Source organism: Thalassophryne amazonica, chromosome 16 (assembly GCF_902500255.1).
Source record: "Thalassophryne amazonica chromosome 16, fThaAma1.1, whole genome shotgun sequence".
NCBI lineage: Eukaryota > Metazoa > Chordata > Actinopteri > Batrachoidiformes > Batrachoididae > Thalassophryne > Thalassophryne amazonica.
The window spans coordinates 25,276,830-25,295,667 of record NC_047118.1 but is presented as its reverse complement, the minus strand read 5'-3'; the positions used below and the strand labels follow the sequence as shown (position 1 = coordinate 25,295,667).

The 18,838-nt window shown below is 46.3% G+C and overlaps 1 protein-coding gene across 1 annotated transcript in view; it reads right to left on the bottom strand.

Annotated features, from left to right (window-relative positions):
- Positions 1-18,838, bottom strand: part of cacna1aa (calcium channel, voltage-dependent, P/Q type, alpha 1A subunit, a) — a 327,384-nt gene that overhangs the window by 78,195 nt on the left and 230,351 nt on the right. The window contains 3 exon segments of the mRNA XM_034189657.1: positions 408-524; positions 9,734-9,736; positions 13,771-13,854. Of these exon segments, the coding sequence (XP_034045548.1) occupies positions 408-524; positions 9,734-9,736; positions 13,771-13,854 (204 nt within the window).

Sequence of the window (18,838 nt, the reverse complement as noted above, 5' to 3'; positions counted from 1 at the left end):
GCCCAAGGGCCCTTAGTGATTTTCCGGTCAGGCTGGGATCTGAACTGAGGATCCTGTGGTCTCAAGCCAAACGCTTTGACCACTAGACCATCACCTCCCCTCCAAATACCTATTTGCATGTTCCCTCCCACAATTTTGTGTATTCGGGTAGACAAAACGCCAACTTCATATTCATGAAGCAAAAATGCACTAAATGGACAAAACGTGCTACTTTGTGCATTTGAAAGATGCAGTCCTCACTGTGCACCTTTTATAAATTAGCACACTGTTTTTGCAAGCATTATGGTGTTCTTGCACACATTTTAATACATGCAAACATTTAGGAAATCAGGCCCATGATATTGTGCACAAGCTCCGAGATGGATGTACCATATATTGGTTGTGTGTGGGTGTATTTGGGTGTAAACCTTGAATGACTGAACGAAGGTCCAGAGCAAAATGCGAATGGTTTCTCCCTGTCTCAGCAGCTTGATGAGACGAGCTGCCCTGAACAGCCTCAGGAAACTCAGGTTGATGAAATTATTCTACAGCACAGCCACAACGTAGCCGGACAGATAGAGTGTAGGAGATTATAGGCAGAGGTAAAATGGATGGTAGAAAGATTCAGGATTGGAATAAAAGGAAAGCACAGTTAATTTTAACATCTTTTTTTTTGCTCAAAAAAAAAAAAAAAAAATCCTTGAGCAAACAAAATGATAGGGATAGCAGTCAAACTGAAACTGAGGGAAATTCAAACTCAAGAACAAACAAAAGAATCAGGAGCCAAGCAAGTCAAAGCAAAGCAAACCAAAAACAACAAGGCTCCAACAGGCTGGACAAGTTAGATAGAACCAAACCAAACACAGGAAGAAGGAAATCATCCAACTCTTATGTCGTTTCATCCAATTAGGGCACACTGTAGTAAATGTGGTCATAGTGGTGATAAGTTAAAGTGCATCAGGGACATCAGGAAGTTTTGTTGTAAAGGCAACCAAATGCACTAATTCTCTCAAGGCACAATATGCAAGATTTCTTAAATCAAAATAAGACTATAGCAATACCACAAGATGTAGCATACACTGAAAGGTAAAGCTAATGGCAGTTTGAGTGCCATTAGCGCCATGTGACATACTGCAGTGATGTCACAGCCAAATATAAACAAGGTGGTTGAAGGACTGGTAGTTAACGTTTTCTTTGTGTCGTGCATCCGGAAAGTATTCACAGGGCTTCACTTTTAACACATTTTATTATGTTACAGCCTTATTCCAAAACGGAGTAAAAATTTTTTTTTTTTTCCCCTCAAAATTCTACTCATTGCACTCCTTAATTGTTGTGTGTTGGGGGGTTTGGCTGGATGTTTTTGTGTTGTTTTCTTTTCTTTGCTCTGCAGGTGGCATGCAAACTAGTTTTTGTCTGTGGAGAAGATGCTGGCAGAAGAGTCCTTCACCCTCATCAGCATTATTAGCTGCACCTGTGGAGGATGTTCACGTGCAGGCCTACTGACTCGCAGCACCTGTGGATGATGCTCATGTGTAAACTTAAAGACTTTCAGCTGAAGCAGATAATGAGATAGCGTTCTGCATTTAAGCCATGAGTGGTTCAAGCAGACTTGCCGGGAACTTGACCTTGTGACGTTCGTTTGTGAGACGCTGAAGACCGCGCCAGGGTTTGACACATCGTGCCTGTGAAGGAGGACGGGTGAGGGACACATGCTGTCAGCACACATCAGAGGTGATTATTGTCTGAATGATCGTTAATAGTAATTTGGCATTTTGTTACGCAGTATATTTGAACATTGATGAGAATTGTGCAGTTTGCTTCTCACTGCCGTGGCATACGGACTGATGATCCTCCACCTGTTGTGAGAAGCTGCTCATTTATATAATGCTTAAATTCAGACCTGAATGTGTTGCTGATAGTGTGTGCCTCTGAAAGATATTTGCTGTAGCTCTGTTGACTTACCTCACCTTTTCCATCCTTCACAGAGTCAGTTTGTCGTGTCCACCTGGGGGGTGTTTGGCAGTGAATCTGAGTCCAGAAGCACCGAGGCTTTGATCCTTTTGGGCGCTGGAGAGCGCGCCGTCCTTCACTCCGCCAGACAAACCAAATATTTATGTTGTACAATAATTATTGCACTGGAGGGGAAATAAAATCGTTTTGTTTGTGGAACCGCTTTCTGGTTATTTAGCGCTGGGTTCGGTCAGATGTTGGTCCGCTCCTCAACCTGCGTCTGCACATAACATTAATGACAACATGAAAAAGTTTTTTTTTTTTAATATTTGCAAATTTATTAAAAGTAAAAAACTAAGAAATCACATGTACATAAGAATTCACAGCCTTTGCTCGGTACTTTGTTGATGTTCCTTTGGCAGCCTCAAGTCGTCTTGAATATGATGCCACAAGCTTGCTGCACCAATCTATGGGCAGTTTTGCCCATTCCTCTTTGCAGCACCTCTCAAGCTCCATCAGGATGGATGGGGAGCGTCAGTGTACAACCATTTTCAGATCTCTCCAGAGATGTTCAATCGGATTCAGGTCTGGGCTCTGGCTGGGCCACTCAGGGAAATTCACAGAGTTGTCCTGAAGCCACTCCTTTGATATCTTGCCTGTGTGCTTAGGGTCATTGTCCTGCTGGAAGATGAACTGTCACCCCAGTCTGAGGTCAAGAGCACTCTGGAGCAGGTTTTCATCCAGGATGTCTCTGTACATTGCTGCATTCATCTGTCCCTCAGTCCTGACTAGTCTCTCAGTTCCTGCTGCTGAAAAACATCCCCACAGCATGATGCTGCCACCACCATGCTTCACTGTAGGGATGGTGCATGGTTTCCTTCAAACATGACGCCTAGCATTCACGCCAAAGAGTTCAATCTTTGTCTCATCAGACCAGAGAATTTTGTTTCTCATGGTCTGAGAGTCCTTCAGGTGCCTTTTGGCAAATTCCAGGTGGGCTGCCATGTGCCTTTTACTGTAGAGTGGATGCTGGAGGCCACTGTGCTCATTGAAACCTTCAACGCAGCAGAAATGTTTCTATACTGTTCCACAGATTTGTGCCTCGAGACAATCCTGTCTCAGAGGTCTACAGACAATTCCTTTGACGTCATGCTTGGTTTGTGCTCTGACATGCACTGTCAACTGTGGGACCTTATGTGTAGACAGGGGTGTGCCTTTCCAAATCATGTCCAATTAACTGAATCTACTTCACATGGAATCTAATTAAAATGTAGAAACATCTCAAGGATGATCACTGCAAACAGGATGCACCTGAGCTTTAATACTGAGCGTCATGGCAAAAGCTGTGAATATGTGATTTATTTATTAATTTTTTAAATAAATTTGCAATTTTTCAAAACTTTTTTCAAATTGTCATTATGGGGTATTCTGTGTAGAATTTTGAGGAAAAAATTAATTTCACCCATTTTGGAATAAGGCTGTTGTGAAAGTGTAGGTACACGGACCCACAACAGGGGCGCAAATGAACGGACAATGAAGGAAGTCAAATAACAACACTTTACTGTTGTGAAAAAGCACAACCAACACGGCGAATGTGAAATTTAACAGTCAGTCAATTACAAGGGTGACGTGTGGGCAGGCTCGAAGATAAGAGACGTCCGTCCAAAGCAGAACCGGAACCACACGATTTCCTCCGCCACCGAACCCCGGGAATACTGGAGCCGCCAAGTCCCGAACACCCAGGTGGCCACTGCCTCCGCTTGTCGGATCTGGTACTGCTGGCGAGGAACAAAAACAGTTAGATGTGGGTGCGTGTGCACCCAGCAACACGTATGGTGGGAATGCCACCTCCACCTCTCGTCGAAAAAAGAAACAGAATATCTGCTGTCCAACACACACAAGCAATAGATATTCCTGTCAGAGAATCAACACAGTCAGCTGAGATCGTTACCTCCTTGGTAGAGCGATATCTCGGCAGAGAAGTGGAGATGACATCTTGCAGATATACCGCTGCGGATCAGATGATTGGTAACAGCTGTCGTAGGTGACAGCTGTCACCCCGGCTGCTCCTGTGAGATGGCAGCGCCCTCTGGTGCCTGGAGCCCGCACTCCAGGCAGGGTGCCCTCTGGTGGTGGTGGGCCAGCAGTACCTCCTCTTCAGCGGTCCACACAACAGGACCCCCCCCTCAACGGGCGCCTCTTGGCGCCCGACCAGGCTTGTCCGGGTGGCGGCGGTAGAAATCGGCCAGGAGGGCCGGGTCCAGGATGAAGCTCCTCTTCACCCAGAAGTGTTCTTCGGGGCCGTACCCCTCCCAGTCCACCAAATACTGGAAGCCCCGGCCCATCCTTCGGACATCCAAAAGCCGGCGCACAGTCCAAGCCGGCTCGCCATCGATGATCCGGGCAGGAGGTGGTGCCGGACCCGGAGTACAGAGGGGTGAAGTGTGATGTGGCTTAAGTCGGGACACATGGAAAACGGGATGGATCCGCAGTGAGGCCGGAAGCTGAAGCCTCACTGCGGCTGGACTGATGACCTTGCGGATCTTAAACGGACCGATATACCGATTCTGCAATTTAGGGGAGACCACTTGGAGGGGAATGTCCTTAGTTGACAACCACACTTCCTGCCCTGGCCGATACGTAGGGGCCGGGGTCCGCCGACGGTCTGCATGGGCCTTCGTCCTCATCCGGGCCCTCAGCAAAGCAGAACGGGCGGCATGCCACACCCGACGGCACTTCCGCAGGTGGGCCTGGACCGAGGGCACACCGACCTCTCCCTCAACCACTGGAAACAAAGGAGGCTGGTACCCCAGACACACCTCGAAAGGGGAGAGGCCGGTGGCTGACGACACCTGGCTGTTATGGGCATACTCGATCCAGGCCAAATGAGTACTCCAGGCCGCCGGGTGCGCGGCCGTCACGCAACGCAGGGCCTGTTCCACCTCCTGATTGGCCCGTTCTGCTTGTCCGTTGGTCTGGGGATGATACCCGGATGAGAGACTCACCGTGGCCCCCAGTTCCCGGCAGAAGCTCCTCCAGACTTGCGAGGAGAACTGGGGACCGCAATCGGAGACAATGTCTGTTGGAATCCCATGCAGCCGGACGACGTGGTGGACCAGGAGGTCCGCTGTCTCCTGGGCCGTCGGGAGCTTCGGGAGGGCCACGAAGTGGGCCGCCTTGGAGAATCGGTCCACTATCGTGAGGATGGTGGTGTTGCCCTGGGACGGCGGGAGGCCCGTGACAAAATCCAGGCCGATGTGGGACCAGGGGCGATGAGGCATGGGCAGCGGCTGGAGCAGTCCCGAAGCCCTGCGATGATCAGCCTTGCCCCTGGCGCAGGTGGTGCAGGCCTGGATATAATCCCGGACGTCGGCCTCTAGGGACGCCCACCAGAAGCGCTGCCGGACAACTGCCACGGTTCTTCACACCCCTGGATGACAGGAGAGCTTGGAGCCGTGACAGAAGTCCAGGACTGCAGCCCTAGCCTCTGGTGGGACGTAGAGCCTGTTCTTCGGCCCAGTTCCGGGGTCCGGGCTTCGTGCCAGGGCCTCCCGGACGGTTCTCTCTACGTCCCAGGTGAGGGTGGCCACGATAGTGGACTCCGGGATGATGGGTTCCGGTGGATCCGACAACTCCGCTTTGACTTCATCTTCATGTACCCGGACAAGGCATCCGATCTCTGGTTTTTGGTCCCGGGACGGTAGGTGATCCGGAAGTCAAAACGGCCGAAGAACAGTGACCAGCGGGCTTGCCTGGGGTTCAGCCGCTTGGCGGTCCTGATATACTCCAGGTTCCGGTGGTCAGTGAAAACCGTGAATGGCACGGACGTTCCCTCCAACAGATGTCTCCACTCTTCAAGAGCCTCTTTCACCGCAAGGAGTTCTCGATTGCCGACGTCATAGTTCCGTTCGGCCGGGGTCAACCTGCGGGAAAAATAGGCACACGGGTGAAGGACCTTATCGGTCTTCCCGCTCTGGGAAAGCACAGCTCCTATCCCTGAGTCCGAGGCGTCCACTTCAACCACTAACTGGCGACTAGGATCGGGCTGCACCAGAACGGGTGCAGACGAGAAGCGCCGTTTCAACTCCTTGAACGCGGCATCGCAACGATCCGACCAGGTGAAGGGGACTTTTGGTGAGGTCAGGGCTGTCAGGGGGCTAACTACCTGACTGTAGCCCTTAATGAACCTCCTGTAGAAATTAGCAAAGCCGAGGAACTGTTGCAGCTTCCTACGGCTGGTGGGTTGGGGCCAGTCTCTCACCGCCGCGACCTTGGCCAGATCAGGAGCGACGGAGTTAGGGGAGATGATAAACCCCAGGAAGGACAAAGAAGTGCGGTGGAACTCGCACTTCTCGCCCTTCACAAACAGCCGGTTCTCCAAAAACCGCTGCAGGACCTGACGTACATGCCGGACATGAGTCTCAGGATCCGGAGAAAAGATGAGTATATCGTCCAGATATACGAAGACGAATCGGTGCAGGAAATCCCGCAAGACATCATTAACCAATGCTTGGAACATCGCGGGGGCGTTTGTTAGACCGAACGGCATGACCAGGTACTCAAAATGACCTAAGGGGGTGTTAAATGCCGTCTTCCACTCGTCTCCCTTCCGGATCCGAACCAGGTGATACGCATTTCTAAGATCTAGCTTAGTGAACATTTGGGCTCCATGCAGGGGCGTGAATACTGAATCCAACAAGGGCAATGGGTATCGGTTACGAACCGTGATTTCGTTCAGCCCCCTGTAATCAATGCATGGACGTAGTCCGCCATCCTTTTTTCCCACAAAAAAGAAACCTGCACCCATCGGGGAGGTGGAATTCCGGATCAACCCGGCAGCTAGAGAGTCCCGGATGTAGGTCTCCATTGATTCGCGCTCAGGTCGTGAGAGGTTGTACAGCCTGCTGGACGGGAACTCAACGCCTGGAACCAAATCAATGGCACAATCGTACGGGCGGTGCGGGGGAAGGGTGAGCGCCAGATCCTTGCTGAACACGTCTACAAGGTCATGGTACTCCACCGGCACTGTCCCGAGATTGGGCGGGACTCTGACCTCCTCCTTAGCCTGGGAACCGGGAGGAACCGAGGAACCTAAACATACCCGATGGCAGGTCTCGCTCCACTGAACCACTACCCCGGATGGCCAATCGATCCGGGGATTGTGTTTTAACATCCAGGGGAACCCTAGAATCACGCGGGAGGTGGCAGGAGTCACAAAAAACTCGATCTCCTCCCGGTGGTTCCCTGACACCACCAGAGTTACTGGAGGTGTCTTATGTGTGATTAAAGGGAGTAGGGAGCCATCTAGCGCCCGTACTTGCACAGGTGAAGTAAGTGCCACCAGAGGGAGCCCTGCCTCCCTGGCCCATTTGCTGTCTAGCAAATTCCCTTCTGAGCCCGTGTCCACCAGTGCTGGGGCCTGAAGGGTTAAATCCTCATAAAGGATTGTAACCGGGAGTCGTGTGGCAATATGGGTGTGTCCCACGTGAATGTCTTGGCCCACCCCTAGCCCAGTTTCTAGGGGCGGGCGTTGGTTGTTTAACCGCTCGGGGCAGTCCCTCACTTGATGCTCTATCGAGCCACAAACAAAGCACGCTCCGCGGACCAGCCTCCTCTGTCTATCCGGTGGTTTAAATGTGGCCCTGCTCGTTTCCATAGCTTCATCAGCAGGGGGAGCTGTAACCACACGGAGCGTAGAGGCCGTGGAGCGTGGGGAGGACGGAGCTCGGTTGGAACCGGAAGGGAGAGGGACGGCGCGTGCCCGGCCACGCCCTTTGTCTCATTCCCGACGGCGTTCTTCTAACCGATTGTCTAATCGTATAACCAGATCAATAAGCCCGTCTAAATCCCGCGGTTCGTCCTTAGCCACCAGGAGCTCCTTCACGACCAACGACAGTCCGTTTACGAAGGCGGCACGGAGGGCAGTGCTATTCCAGCCGGACCTCGCCGCCGATGCGGAAGTCGACTGCATATGCAGCTGCGCTCCGGCGCCCCTGTCTCATTGACAGCAGCACGGCTGAAGCGGTCTCTCCTCTATTTGGGTGATCGAACACTGTTCTGAACTCCCTCACAAACCCATCATATGTCTGAAGGAGCCGTGAATTTTGCTCCCAGAGCGCTGTAGCCCAAGTGCGTGCCGTACCGCGAAGCAGATTAATCACATAAGCTACCTTACTAGCATCAGTCGCGTACATGACGGGACGTTGTGCGAAGACGAGCGAACACTGCATAAGAAAGTCCGCGCACGTCTCCACACAACCCCCGTACAGCTCTGGAGGGCTTATGTATGCTTCAGGGGAAGGTGGGAGGGGTCGTTGAACGACCTGTGGAATGTCAACGTTGCGCACAGGATCGACAGGAGGGAGAGCCGCAGCAGCGCCCTGAGGGCGCGCTTCCACCTGAGCGGCGAGAGCCTCCACCCTGCGGTTAAGGAGGACGTTCTGCTCAGTCATTAGATCCAACCGAGCCGTAAAGGCGGTGAGGATTCGCTGCAACTCACCGATCATTCCTCCTGCAGACGCCTGTGCGCCCGGTTCTTCCATTGGCCGTTCAACAGCCAGTTGACGCCCCTCGGGGTCCATGACGCTGGCCGAGATATCCTGTTGTGAAAGTGTAGGTACACGGACCCACAACAGGGGCGCAAATGAACGGACAATGAAGGAAGTCAAATAACAACACTTTACTGTTGTGAAAAAGCACAACCAACACGGCGAATGTGAAATTTAACAGTCAGTCAATTACAAGGGTGACGTGTGGGCAGGCTCGAAGATAAGAGACGTCCGTCCAAAGCAGAACCGGAACCACACGATTTCCTCCGCCACCGAACCCCGGGAATACTGGAGCCGCCAAGTCCCGAACACCCAGGTGGCCACTGCCTCCGCTTGTCGGATCTGGTACTGCTGGCGAGGAACAAAAACAGTTAGATGTGGGTGCGCGTGCACCCAGCAACACGTATGGTGGGAATGCCACCTCCACCTCTCGTCGAAAAAAGAAACAGAATATCTGCTGTCCAACACACACAAGCAATAGATATTCCTGTCAGAGAATCAACACAGTCAGCTGAGATCGTTACCTCCTTGGTAGAGCGATATCTCGGCAGAGAAGCGGAGATGACGTCTTGCAGATATACCGCTGCGGATCAGATGATTGGTAACAGCTGTCGTAGGTGACAGCTGTCACCCCGGCTGCTCCTGTGAGATGGCAGCGCCCTCTGGTGCCTGGAGCCCGCACTCCAGGCAGGGTGCCCTCTGGTGGTGGTGGGCCAGCAGTACCTCCTCTTCAGCGGCCCACACAACAAAGGCTGTAACATAAAATGTGGAAAAAGTGAAGCGCTGTGAATACTTTCCGGATGCACTGTTTTTATAAAAGATTTTAAATAATCAGACTGATCAGTCATTGTATGCCAGACTTTTCTGAGATTTTAAAAACTGGCTTTGAGTTGAGAGTTCTTCAACCATTTTGCACAGGAAATAACAGAAAACTGTGGTGTGAGAGTTGAAGTGCTCAAAAAGGGATTGGCAGCAGGCACATGCAGGTTCCATTTACAATAATGCATGCACTACATTTCTGTGTGCATTTATGTTCTTGTGCATTAATAAATTAAATATGCTTCCCAAAGACATGCAGGGGCCAGCATGCTTCACATGCTCTTTTTGCTAAGCTTTGGGCTCAGTCACTCTGCAGTTAGTCTAACCAAGTTCAGAGTTGAGAGTTGTAGAAAGGAGCATGCACATTCCACAGCCATAGGGTGGGGATGCTATTGAACTGGATGCAGGAAAATAAGATCTCCAAAACAATTACAAACCATCTACATGTGGATGTTGCAGACACATGGTTTATAGCAGCAAATTTGGGGAATTTTGGTTGGTCCGAGGATCAACCAGAGAGATTGACCAAGCCAGTCATCATGGGTGGACACAGAGGTTTCATAGTGCATTTTGATTGGATGGAATCACAGGATGTAGTAGGTGGATGGGGGGTAGTGTTAGAAGGGGAAGGGGCGATGTAGATTACAGGAGATCGCCGTTAAGTTTGTGGACGATTTAAAGAAAGCATGTAAAAAGATAAAACAAGAAAGAAATCAATAATCATTACAGAGAGACAAGTTAGCAGAAAAGCAGGTTTTGGTTGCACCAGTTCAAACTGTTCATCCATACAGCAGGGATATAAAAGACTGAGATAGCAAGAAAATGTTGGACAAATGCAAAACAACAAAGTCTGTATACAATACAGCAACCATATACAGTAAACCATGACTACAACTTGGCTGGTTAATCACTTCTGTAGGGTTTGAGTTCTTAGTATACCTTGCTTTTTCAGATAACACCAGTAGGCAAAATGTGAAAACCATAGGGTTTGATCATAGCTCTATAAAAGTGTTGTAAACATATCTTCTTGAAATACTTTTATAAAATGAAACCAAATTTATACTTTTAATGAATGTTTCTTACATATTTCATACCTGTCTAGTTCAGTGTATTAATACTACTATTGGAACCATTAACAAAAATGTTTGAATCAATAATAATGTTGGTGTAGCTTAATATATTGAGCAAACTTTCAATGCAACCCTTTAATGTGAATCATTACTGATGTTTAGTCATTTTTACATATTGACAAACTTAAAGTGTCCATTTGGATTGGCAATCACAGTAGACAAAAACAATATCGTTGGTACTCGAAGTGGATATGGTGGTGTTGTTAAGGTATAGTAAAGCATGGTTTACACATAGACGGTTTTGTCGGCGGGTAGTACGTAGACCGAAGTTCGCCGTAGTTCCGGCTGTTTTCACGGTGGAAAGGGGTGGAGCATTTCGCCGGCATTTTGACCGTCGTACCAGCCGCAAATACGCGGATAAAACACCTCTAAATCCGCCGAATAAAGCGGCGTTTTGACGCCGTAGCATCCGGCACACGTCAGGCAACGGGGGTTAAAACCCAGTTCTATCCTTTACAATCGCAGGTTAAGATGCGCGTGAGAATGGCGGTGTTCTGCTGCCACCGATAATGCCCTGTGTACCGCTGGATTTATCCAGGCAAATCCTGCGTTACTCCAGGAACTTTTGCATATAGGCACCGCCCCCAGAGTATAATAGGCTGAAGCAGCAGGAATACATGCCTCTGTAACTGCAGGGGGAGGGAGATCATCCTCAGCCTTTTCTTCTCTTTCCTTTTCCCCTCCTCAACGTGTTGCTCCCTCTCCACCGCAGGGCTACCCTCTGCTTCTGAACCAGACCTCTTGGTAAGTCCTTGCTGCTGTCAATTTTCTTTTAGGAGGCATACTGGAGCTTCTCTGCAAAAATATCTGGAGCTGGCCACGAGTGAGAGGCCTGCATGCAGCACGCTAGCGTTTTTATTGACCGCCGCCTATCGGGCGTTTGGAACGCCGTTAACCGGGAGGTGGCATTTAGAACGGCGTACTGTCCACTAGCGCTGCCGTTTTGTCTGCCTCTGTCGCCGGTTAAAACGCCCTTGAGGATGCCGATGTGGGCTCTATCGCCGTTTTACACACCATTGATTGGGGATACAACACTGGCCGCCAATTACGGCGGTGTAAACTGCGGCACTACAGGAAGGGGCAGGATGAAACAGCGATTAAAAGGTATCAAACGCCGTTGTTCGCATTGTCTCCATTGTCACGCGAATTCTTCGGGAGCGCTCCCAGAATTATTCGACATGTTGAATAATTTTTTCGACGATTCCCGGTAAAGCCGGAACTAAGCCACACCCCCTAGTGCCGGCGTTAACAACGGCGTGTGATCCTTAAGACGCCCAAAAACTCTTCCGGGACGCTTCCGGGAGCTCTTACCGTCTATGTGTAAATGGGGCTTTAAGTTGACTGGGGGCATGTGGTTGGTAATCCTTGCTTTCTCTGTCATTACATATCACATACATGACTTCAAAATAGTGTTCAAGATGACATGGGATGCTCATACAACCTGATGCTACAATGGTCTGCAAACATACAGTACATGATAAGTGACATTTGTTTCATTTGAACTGTACCATTACTAAAATTTGTGTTAAGATGATGCAAACCAGGATTTAATGTCAACCCTCCCAGGATATTCATTTGAAAATTTTGGAAAGAATTGATCAATGAACAATATATACAAACATGAGCAACTGTTAAATAATCCACATTGTCAAACCTGCAGAAAGGAGTATTTTTTAGTCCTAACATAAAGAGTTTTCAATATGAACTGCAGTAATCATTATCCAAAATTAGTATTTCGCACACTTGGCCCAATGCTTTGGCTTACGTATACTATTTTGTTGGAAGTTTTACTCAGTATATTCTTTGATATGAAAAAATTTGGCCTTTTACATATTATAATTTGTATATGACATCAAATTGGAAAAGTTTCTGAAGGTATGAAGCAGTGAGTGAAAAGAACAACTAACAACATCTACTGTATGTGCTTGTTCAGTTTTTGGAGAGTGATGCTGCTCAGTTTCATTGTACGAGGTCTGTCCAAAAAGTATCGTACCTTTTTATTTTTTTAAACTATATGGATTTGATTCATATGTTTTAATGTCAGACAAACTTGAACCCTCGTGCGCATGCGTGAGTTTTTCCACTCCTGTCGGTGACGTCATTCGCCTGTGAGCACGCCTTATGGAAGGAGTGGTCCCGCCCCCTCGTCAGATTTTCATTGTCTGAAAATGGCGGAATGATTTGGGGTTTTTTTCCATCAGAATTTTTTCAGAAGCTGTTAGAGACTGGCACCTGGAAACCATTCGAAAAATTTATCTGGCTTTCGGTCGTGACGCACAAAGCCTCCGCGCGGCTTTCCATGACAAAATCTCTTGTTAAAAGTGAAGTCTGCCGGAAAATGGCTGATGTCCAGCTCTTGTGATAACCAGAGAAAGAGCACACGATGGTCTCGTATCCACAGAGCCATCCGTTTAGAAATGGTGTGGTGGCTTGTGCCTCGTTGTCGCAGCTCGGAGCGTGGCGTGCCGAGCATCCTTAAAGGGGTCCTTAAAGCTGTACTAACAGACCTTATTCTCTGTGAAGCCCGTAAAATTTTCACTGAAAGCCAGATAAATTTTTCGAATGGTTTCCAGGTGCCAGTCTCTAACAGCTTCTGAAAAAATTCTGATGGAAAAAAACCCCAAATCATTCCCCCATTTCCAGACAATGAAAATCCTACGAGGGGGCGGGACCACTCCTTCCACAAGGCGTGCTCACAGGCAAATGACGTCACCGACAGGCTCACGCATGCACATGAGGGTTCAAGCTTGTCTGACGTGAAAACAGATGGATCAAATCCATATAGTTAAAAAAAAAAATAAAAAGGTACGATACTTTATGGACAGACCTCGTATAATTTCAGTAATTTCTGTTCTAATACAATGATTAGTATTTGTACTCCACCTTTGCAGTTGCTCAGTGGTTTCTGGTAAAATATTTTTTAGCCACCTGGGCTTAAACGGAAAACATGTTTGAGTGTTTGTTTACTTAAGATGCCGTGGACCGGTTTATTACAGATCATCAACATCCTTCTTCTCCTGATATCAATGGCTCAATGCCAGTTAACTAGAATCAGGTCTTTCCTCTTCCCACCAACTACAATTTCATGAGATATTAATGCATCACTGAGTACTGCAAGATGCAAGCTCCTTTTCACGCTTCACACACTCTCTGACATAAGAAAGATATGTTTTTCAGACAGACTTGAACTTATCTCACCAAAAATAAAATTCCCATTAGCTTTTTTTTTATGTGATCAGCTGTTGTCAACTAACATCAATGTCTTGGTGCTTATGACTGTAGGAGGTTGCAGGAGAAGTATACAACTATATCTCCATGCACAGATAACAGAATTGCTAACTTACCCCAAGTTCGGTAACCAGGATGTCAGTAATACTGCCAAGAACTGTTACACAGTCAAAGATATTCCAGGCATCCTTGAAATAATTCTGTGTATTGAATAAGAAGAACAAATAAATGGCAGAAAAGAAAAGCATTTATGCCAAAATGTATGTAAATGGTAAGACAGACATAATCAAAGTAACAGAGAATTAAAAAAATAGTACGATTAAACTGAGTGAGACCCAAAGAAAAAGTAGGAGAGTTAGAGCGCAAAAAAAGACACACCATTCTCTCTCAAGCACAGAAAATATATTAAATTAGACAAACTGACAATCAGTGGTGGTGTGTTGGATTAATTCCTGTAGACAGGCTGTGGACAAACTGTACTGTGTTAGAAGACCAGACCAGCCTTCAAGCATCACATATGATATTTCTTGGCAGTTACTCAAAAAAGTAAAGTCATCAATTAACTGAATTTAATCGTAAAATGACCACTGCAGCATAAGGTGTAGGGGGTGCTTCCTGCCCATTTGTGTGCAGAACTCAAATGGTCCTACACGAATGAGCCTACTTAATACTTTTTGTCCTCTATTTTTACAGATACTCTATGTCTAACATTCCAGTATTTGTTACCAAAAATTTAATAATGATGCCATCTTGATATTCCAAATCTGCAGACAATAGCATCTGAAATGTACAGCAGACATCCTTCCACATTGTTGGAAGTTGTTTGATATGAGGCCACCCAAATTACACTCAACAAAAATATAAACGCAACACTTTTGGTTTTGCTCCCATTTTGTATGAGATGAACTCAAAGATCTAAAACTTTTTCCACATACACAATATCACCATTTCCCTCAAATATTGTTCACAAACCAGTCTAAATCTGTGATAGTGAGCACTTCTCCTTTGCTGAGATAATCCATCCCACCTCACAGGTGTGCCATATCAAGATGCTGATTAGACACCATGATTAGTGCACAGGTGTGCCTTAGACTGCCCACAATAAAAGGCCACTCTGAAAGGTGCAGTTTTGTTTTATTGGGGGGGGATACCAGTCAGTATCTGGTGTGACCACCATTTGCCTCATGCAGTGTAACACATCTCCTTCGCATAGAGTTGATCAGGTTGTCAATTGTGCCTGTGGAATGTTGGTCCACTCCTCTTCAATGGCTATGCGAAGTTACTGGATATTGACAGGAACTGGTACACGCTGTCGTATACGCCGGTCCAGAGCATCCCAAACATGCTCAATGGGTGACATGTCCGGTGAGTATGCCGGCCATGCACGAACTGGGACATTTTCAGCTTCCAAGAATTGTGTACAGATCCTTGCAACATGGGGCCGTGCATTATCCTGCTGCAACATGAGGTGATGTTCTTGGATGTATGGCACAACAATGGGCCTCAGGATCTCATCACGGTATCTCTGTGCATTCAAAATGCCATCAATAAAATGCACCTGTGTTCTTCGTCCATAACAGATGCCTGCCCATACCATAACCCCACCGCCACCATGGGCCACTCGATCCACAACACTGACATCAGAAAACTGCTCACCCACACGACGCCACACATGCTGTCTGCCATCTGCCCTGGACAGTGTGAACCAGGATTCATCCGTGAAGAGAACACCTCTCCAACGTGCCAAATGCCAATGAATGTGAGCATTTGCCCACTCAAGTCGGTTACGACGACGAACTGGAGTCAGGTCGAGACCCCGATGAGGACGACGAGCATGCAGATGAGCTTCCCTGAGATGGTTTCTGACAGTTTGTGCAGAAAGTCTTTGGTTATGCAAACCGATTGTTTCAGCAGCTGTCCGAGTGGCTGGTCTCAGACGATCTTGGAGGTGAACATGCTGGATGTGGAGGTCCTGGGCTGGTGTGGTTACATGTGGTCTGCGGTTGTGAGGCTGGTTGGATGTACTGCCAAATTCTCTGAAACGCCTTTGGAGACGGCTTATGGTAGAGAAATGAACATTCAATACACGAGCAACAGCTCTGGTTGACATTCCTGCTGTCAGCATGCCAATTGCACGCTCCCTCAAATCTTGCGACATCTGTGGCATTGTGCTGTGTGATAAAACTGCACTTTTCAGAGTGGCCTTTTATTGTGGACAGTCTAAGGCACACCTGTGCACTAATCATGGTGTCTAATCAGCATCTTGGTATGGCACACCTGTGAGGTGGGATGGATTATCTCAGCAAAGGAGAAGTGCTCACTATCGCAGATTTAGACTGGTTTGTGAACAATATTTGAGGGAAATGGTGATATTGTGTATGTGGAAAACGTTTTTGATCTTTGAATTCATCTCATACAAAATGGGAGCAAAACCAAAAGTGCTGCATTTATATTTTTGTTGAGTGTATTTAAAAAAATGCAGTGTCCCCACTTGCTGCTGGTCACAGTACAGCCATATCAAGTAAAAACCAAACTTATGTAACAAAAGGAACAAACACAGTCATATTATACAATCAACAATTTTCCAAAAATTAAAACAAGCCATTAGATTATCTCTAATTCCTCCCAAACATCCAATCATTTCCTATCCTACTGCATTAAACAGCGGTAGGACATATGTCAATGGCTACATCATTGGGTATCCATTCTTATTACCAGATTATATCCCTGTTTGGCTCCAGAACTGAATTAATTGCCTTAATTCCTTGTGGCACACATTCAGTAAGTTGCTGGACCCATTGCTAAAATATGTAATCTATAATGACATGACAGCATGAAGCAGTTTTAGTTCAATTACACCATGTGCAGCTTGAACGGTACAAGGTGATGGATTCATGCTTTCAGTTCAATTCCATTCATTTGTACAGTAGCAAATTACAACATGTCATTCCAAGGCACTTGACAAGAGTAATGCCTAACCTTACCTACCCCCTGAGCAAGCACATTTGCAAAAGTGGTCAGGAAAAACTCCCTTGGGCATTTTTTGTTTACAGGAGGAAACTTCAAGCAGATAAGACTCAGTGGGGTGACCATTTGCTTTTGGCCATGCAACCAATAATAAAATACCAAATAAACAAAAATAAACAAGGAAATTCCAAACATACAAAGGCAGAAATGCTGCAGTGAAGCAACCAGACAGAGGCTAGGGGTCGCAACAACCCGGTGACTTAAAAAGTAGAAAAACTGCAAAGAACAGAGTCCCAGCAAATAGAATATACATGGCAAGTCAGTGTTTCAGCACATCTTTCAGAAAAGAAACATTCTGAATAGGTTGTACACAAAGTCCTCAACACACTCAGGATTTCCAAAGCATTGCATCCTCAGTAGAAGCAGCCTCTAGCAGTTGTCCTCCAGAGTCTTCATGTTGTTTACACCAAATTCTGAAACTACAATATTCTAATGTTGTAACTGAAATCAAGACTCTATCAAACCAGACAACAGTTTTACAAGCTACCATTTTGTAATACTGGTTAACAATGTAATTGCCAAATAAATCAAATCAAATCACAAGATGCACACCCTTGAAGCACTGCTGGACCTCACCACATCACAAAGAAGAGACTGAAGCCAAGGACAGAGAGAGATCATGAAGCCAAGGACAAAATGATCATATAAGTGGGGCATTATACGTATATCCAGCAGGGATATAAGTCAGTGAGTGCGCTGTATGCACTTTATTTATTTATTTATGTATTATTATTTTAGTATTAATTTTATTTTATTTTGCCATTACTGGGTACAGTGGGTGGAATTTTCACAGTCTATTCACATGGATAATAGCAGGATAATAAGAACTGAACATTTTTTGTGCAACCGTGTCAACATTTCAGCTGCAAGTGGCCACTTCAGTGAGATACCAACTGTGGCATTGTCACTTGTTCGCATGTTTGGTCGCCAATTCGCATCTCCAACTGCTCTCCTAGTGAGATAAGACCTTTACTCCAGTGAAGAGTCGCAGGGAGCTGAAGCCCAGCAGTCATAGGGCATGAGGCAGGGGCCACATATAGACAGAGAAACACACTCACACCTACATGTACACCTTCGGTCAATTTAGATTCAACAAATCACTTAACATACATGTATCTGGAAGTGGGAGGAAGCCTAACTCCACGCAAATATGTGGAGAACATGCAAACTCCATACAGAAAGGCCTCAGGTGGGAAGGGAACTCTCGACCTTCTTGCTGTGAGGCAACAGTGCTAACCACTAAGTCACCGTGCTGCTTGAACAAGTGCACCTGAAGAAATGAGGATGTACATAAAATATTAATCTAAATTCACCAAGACTGTGTAAAAGTGGACAGAATGCATTCTGTTTTTTTTCTTTGCCCGCAGTCAAACTGTGCATTAGAAAAGTGGAAGGACACAAGAAAAAGCAAAGAGGCATTTATTAAGATAAACTACCTAGTCTCTCTCAAAAATGTCTCTGATGCCCTTTTTCCAGTTGTTTGTGCCCAAGTACAAAGTTGAGGAGGTTTTGCCAAATTCAACCCCTGCTCTGACGTACCTGGACTTTCTTACTGTTTACTTGAATACAGTTTTAGTTTTAATCAGTGTAATATCAAAAAGATCACTTAAACAGTACAAAAAAGAATTAAAATACACATTCAAATCCTGTTTTTGGTTTTCTACAGCACTTTCTCATTTACTGTTTAATTTATTTGAATAAAAAATATATAGTTTTTCCCCTTCATTTTTTCCACTTTTATCCACTTTTAGTGTTTTGATGTTTTTTAATAGATAAAACATCTTCAACATTTCTTTCCTGAAGATGTTATATAAATGAAATTATTATTTAAGTCATTTTGTTTGGCTTTTCCCTTTTTGATTAGGGTTGCCACAGTAGATCTGATATGGATAAGCCTGCTCACTTGGTTTTACACAGGATGCCATTCCTGCTGGGACTCCACATGCACTTGGAGAATGGAACACGGCTGGTCTTGAAAATTTAAAATTCATTGTTATTACTATTACTAACACCACCAGTTGTCATAAATTGGTTATTGCAAATGAGAATATTTAAAAAATATATTATTACTATTCTCTTTATTATTATTATTATTATTATTATTATTATTATTATTATTATTATTATTATTATTATTTATCAGCAGTAGTAGTAGTG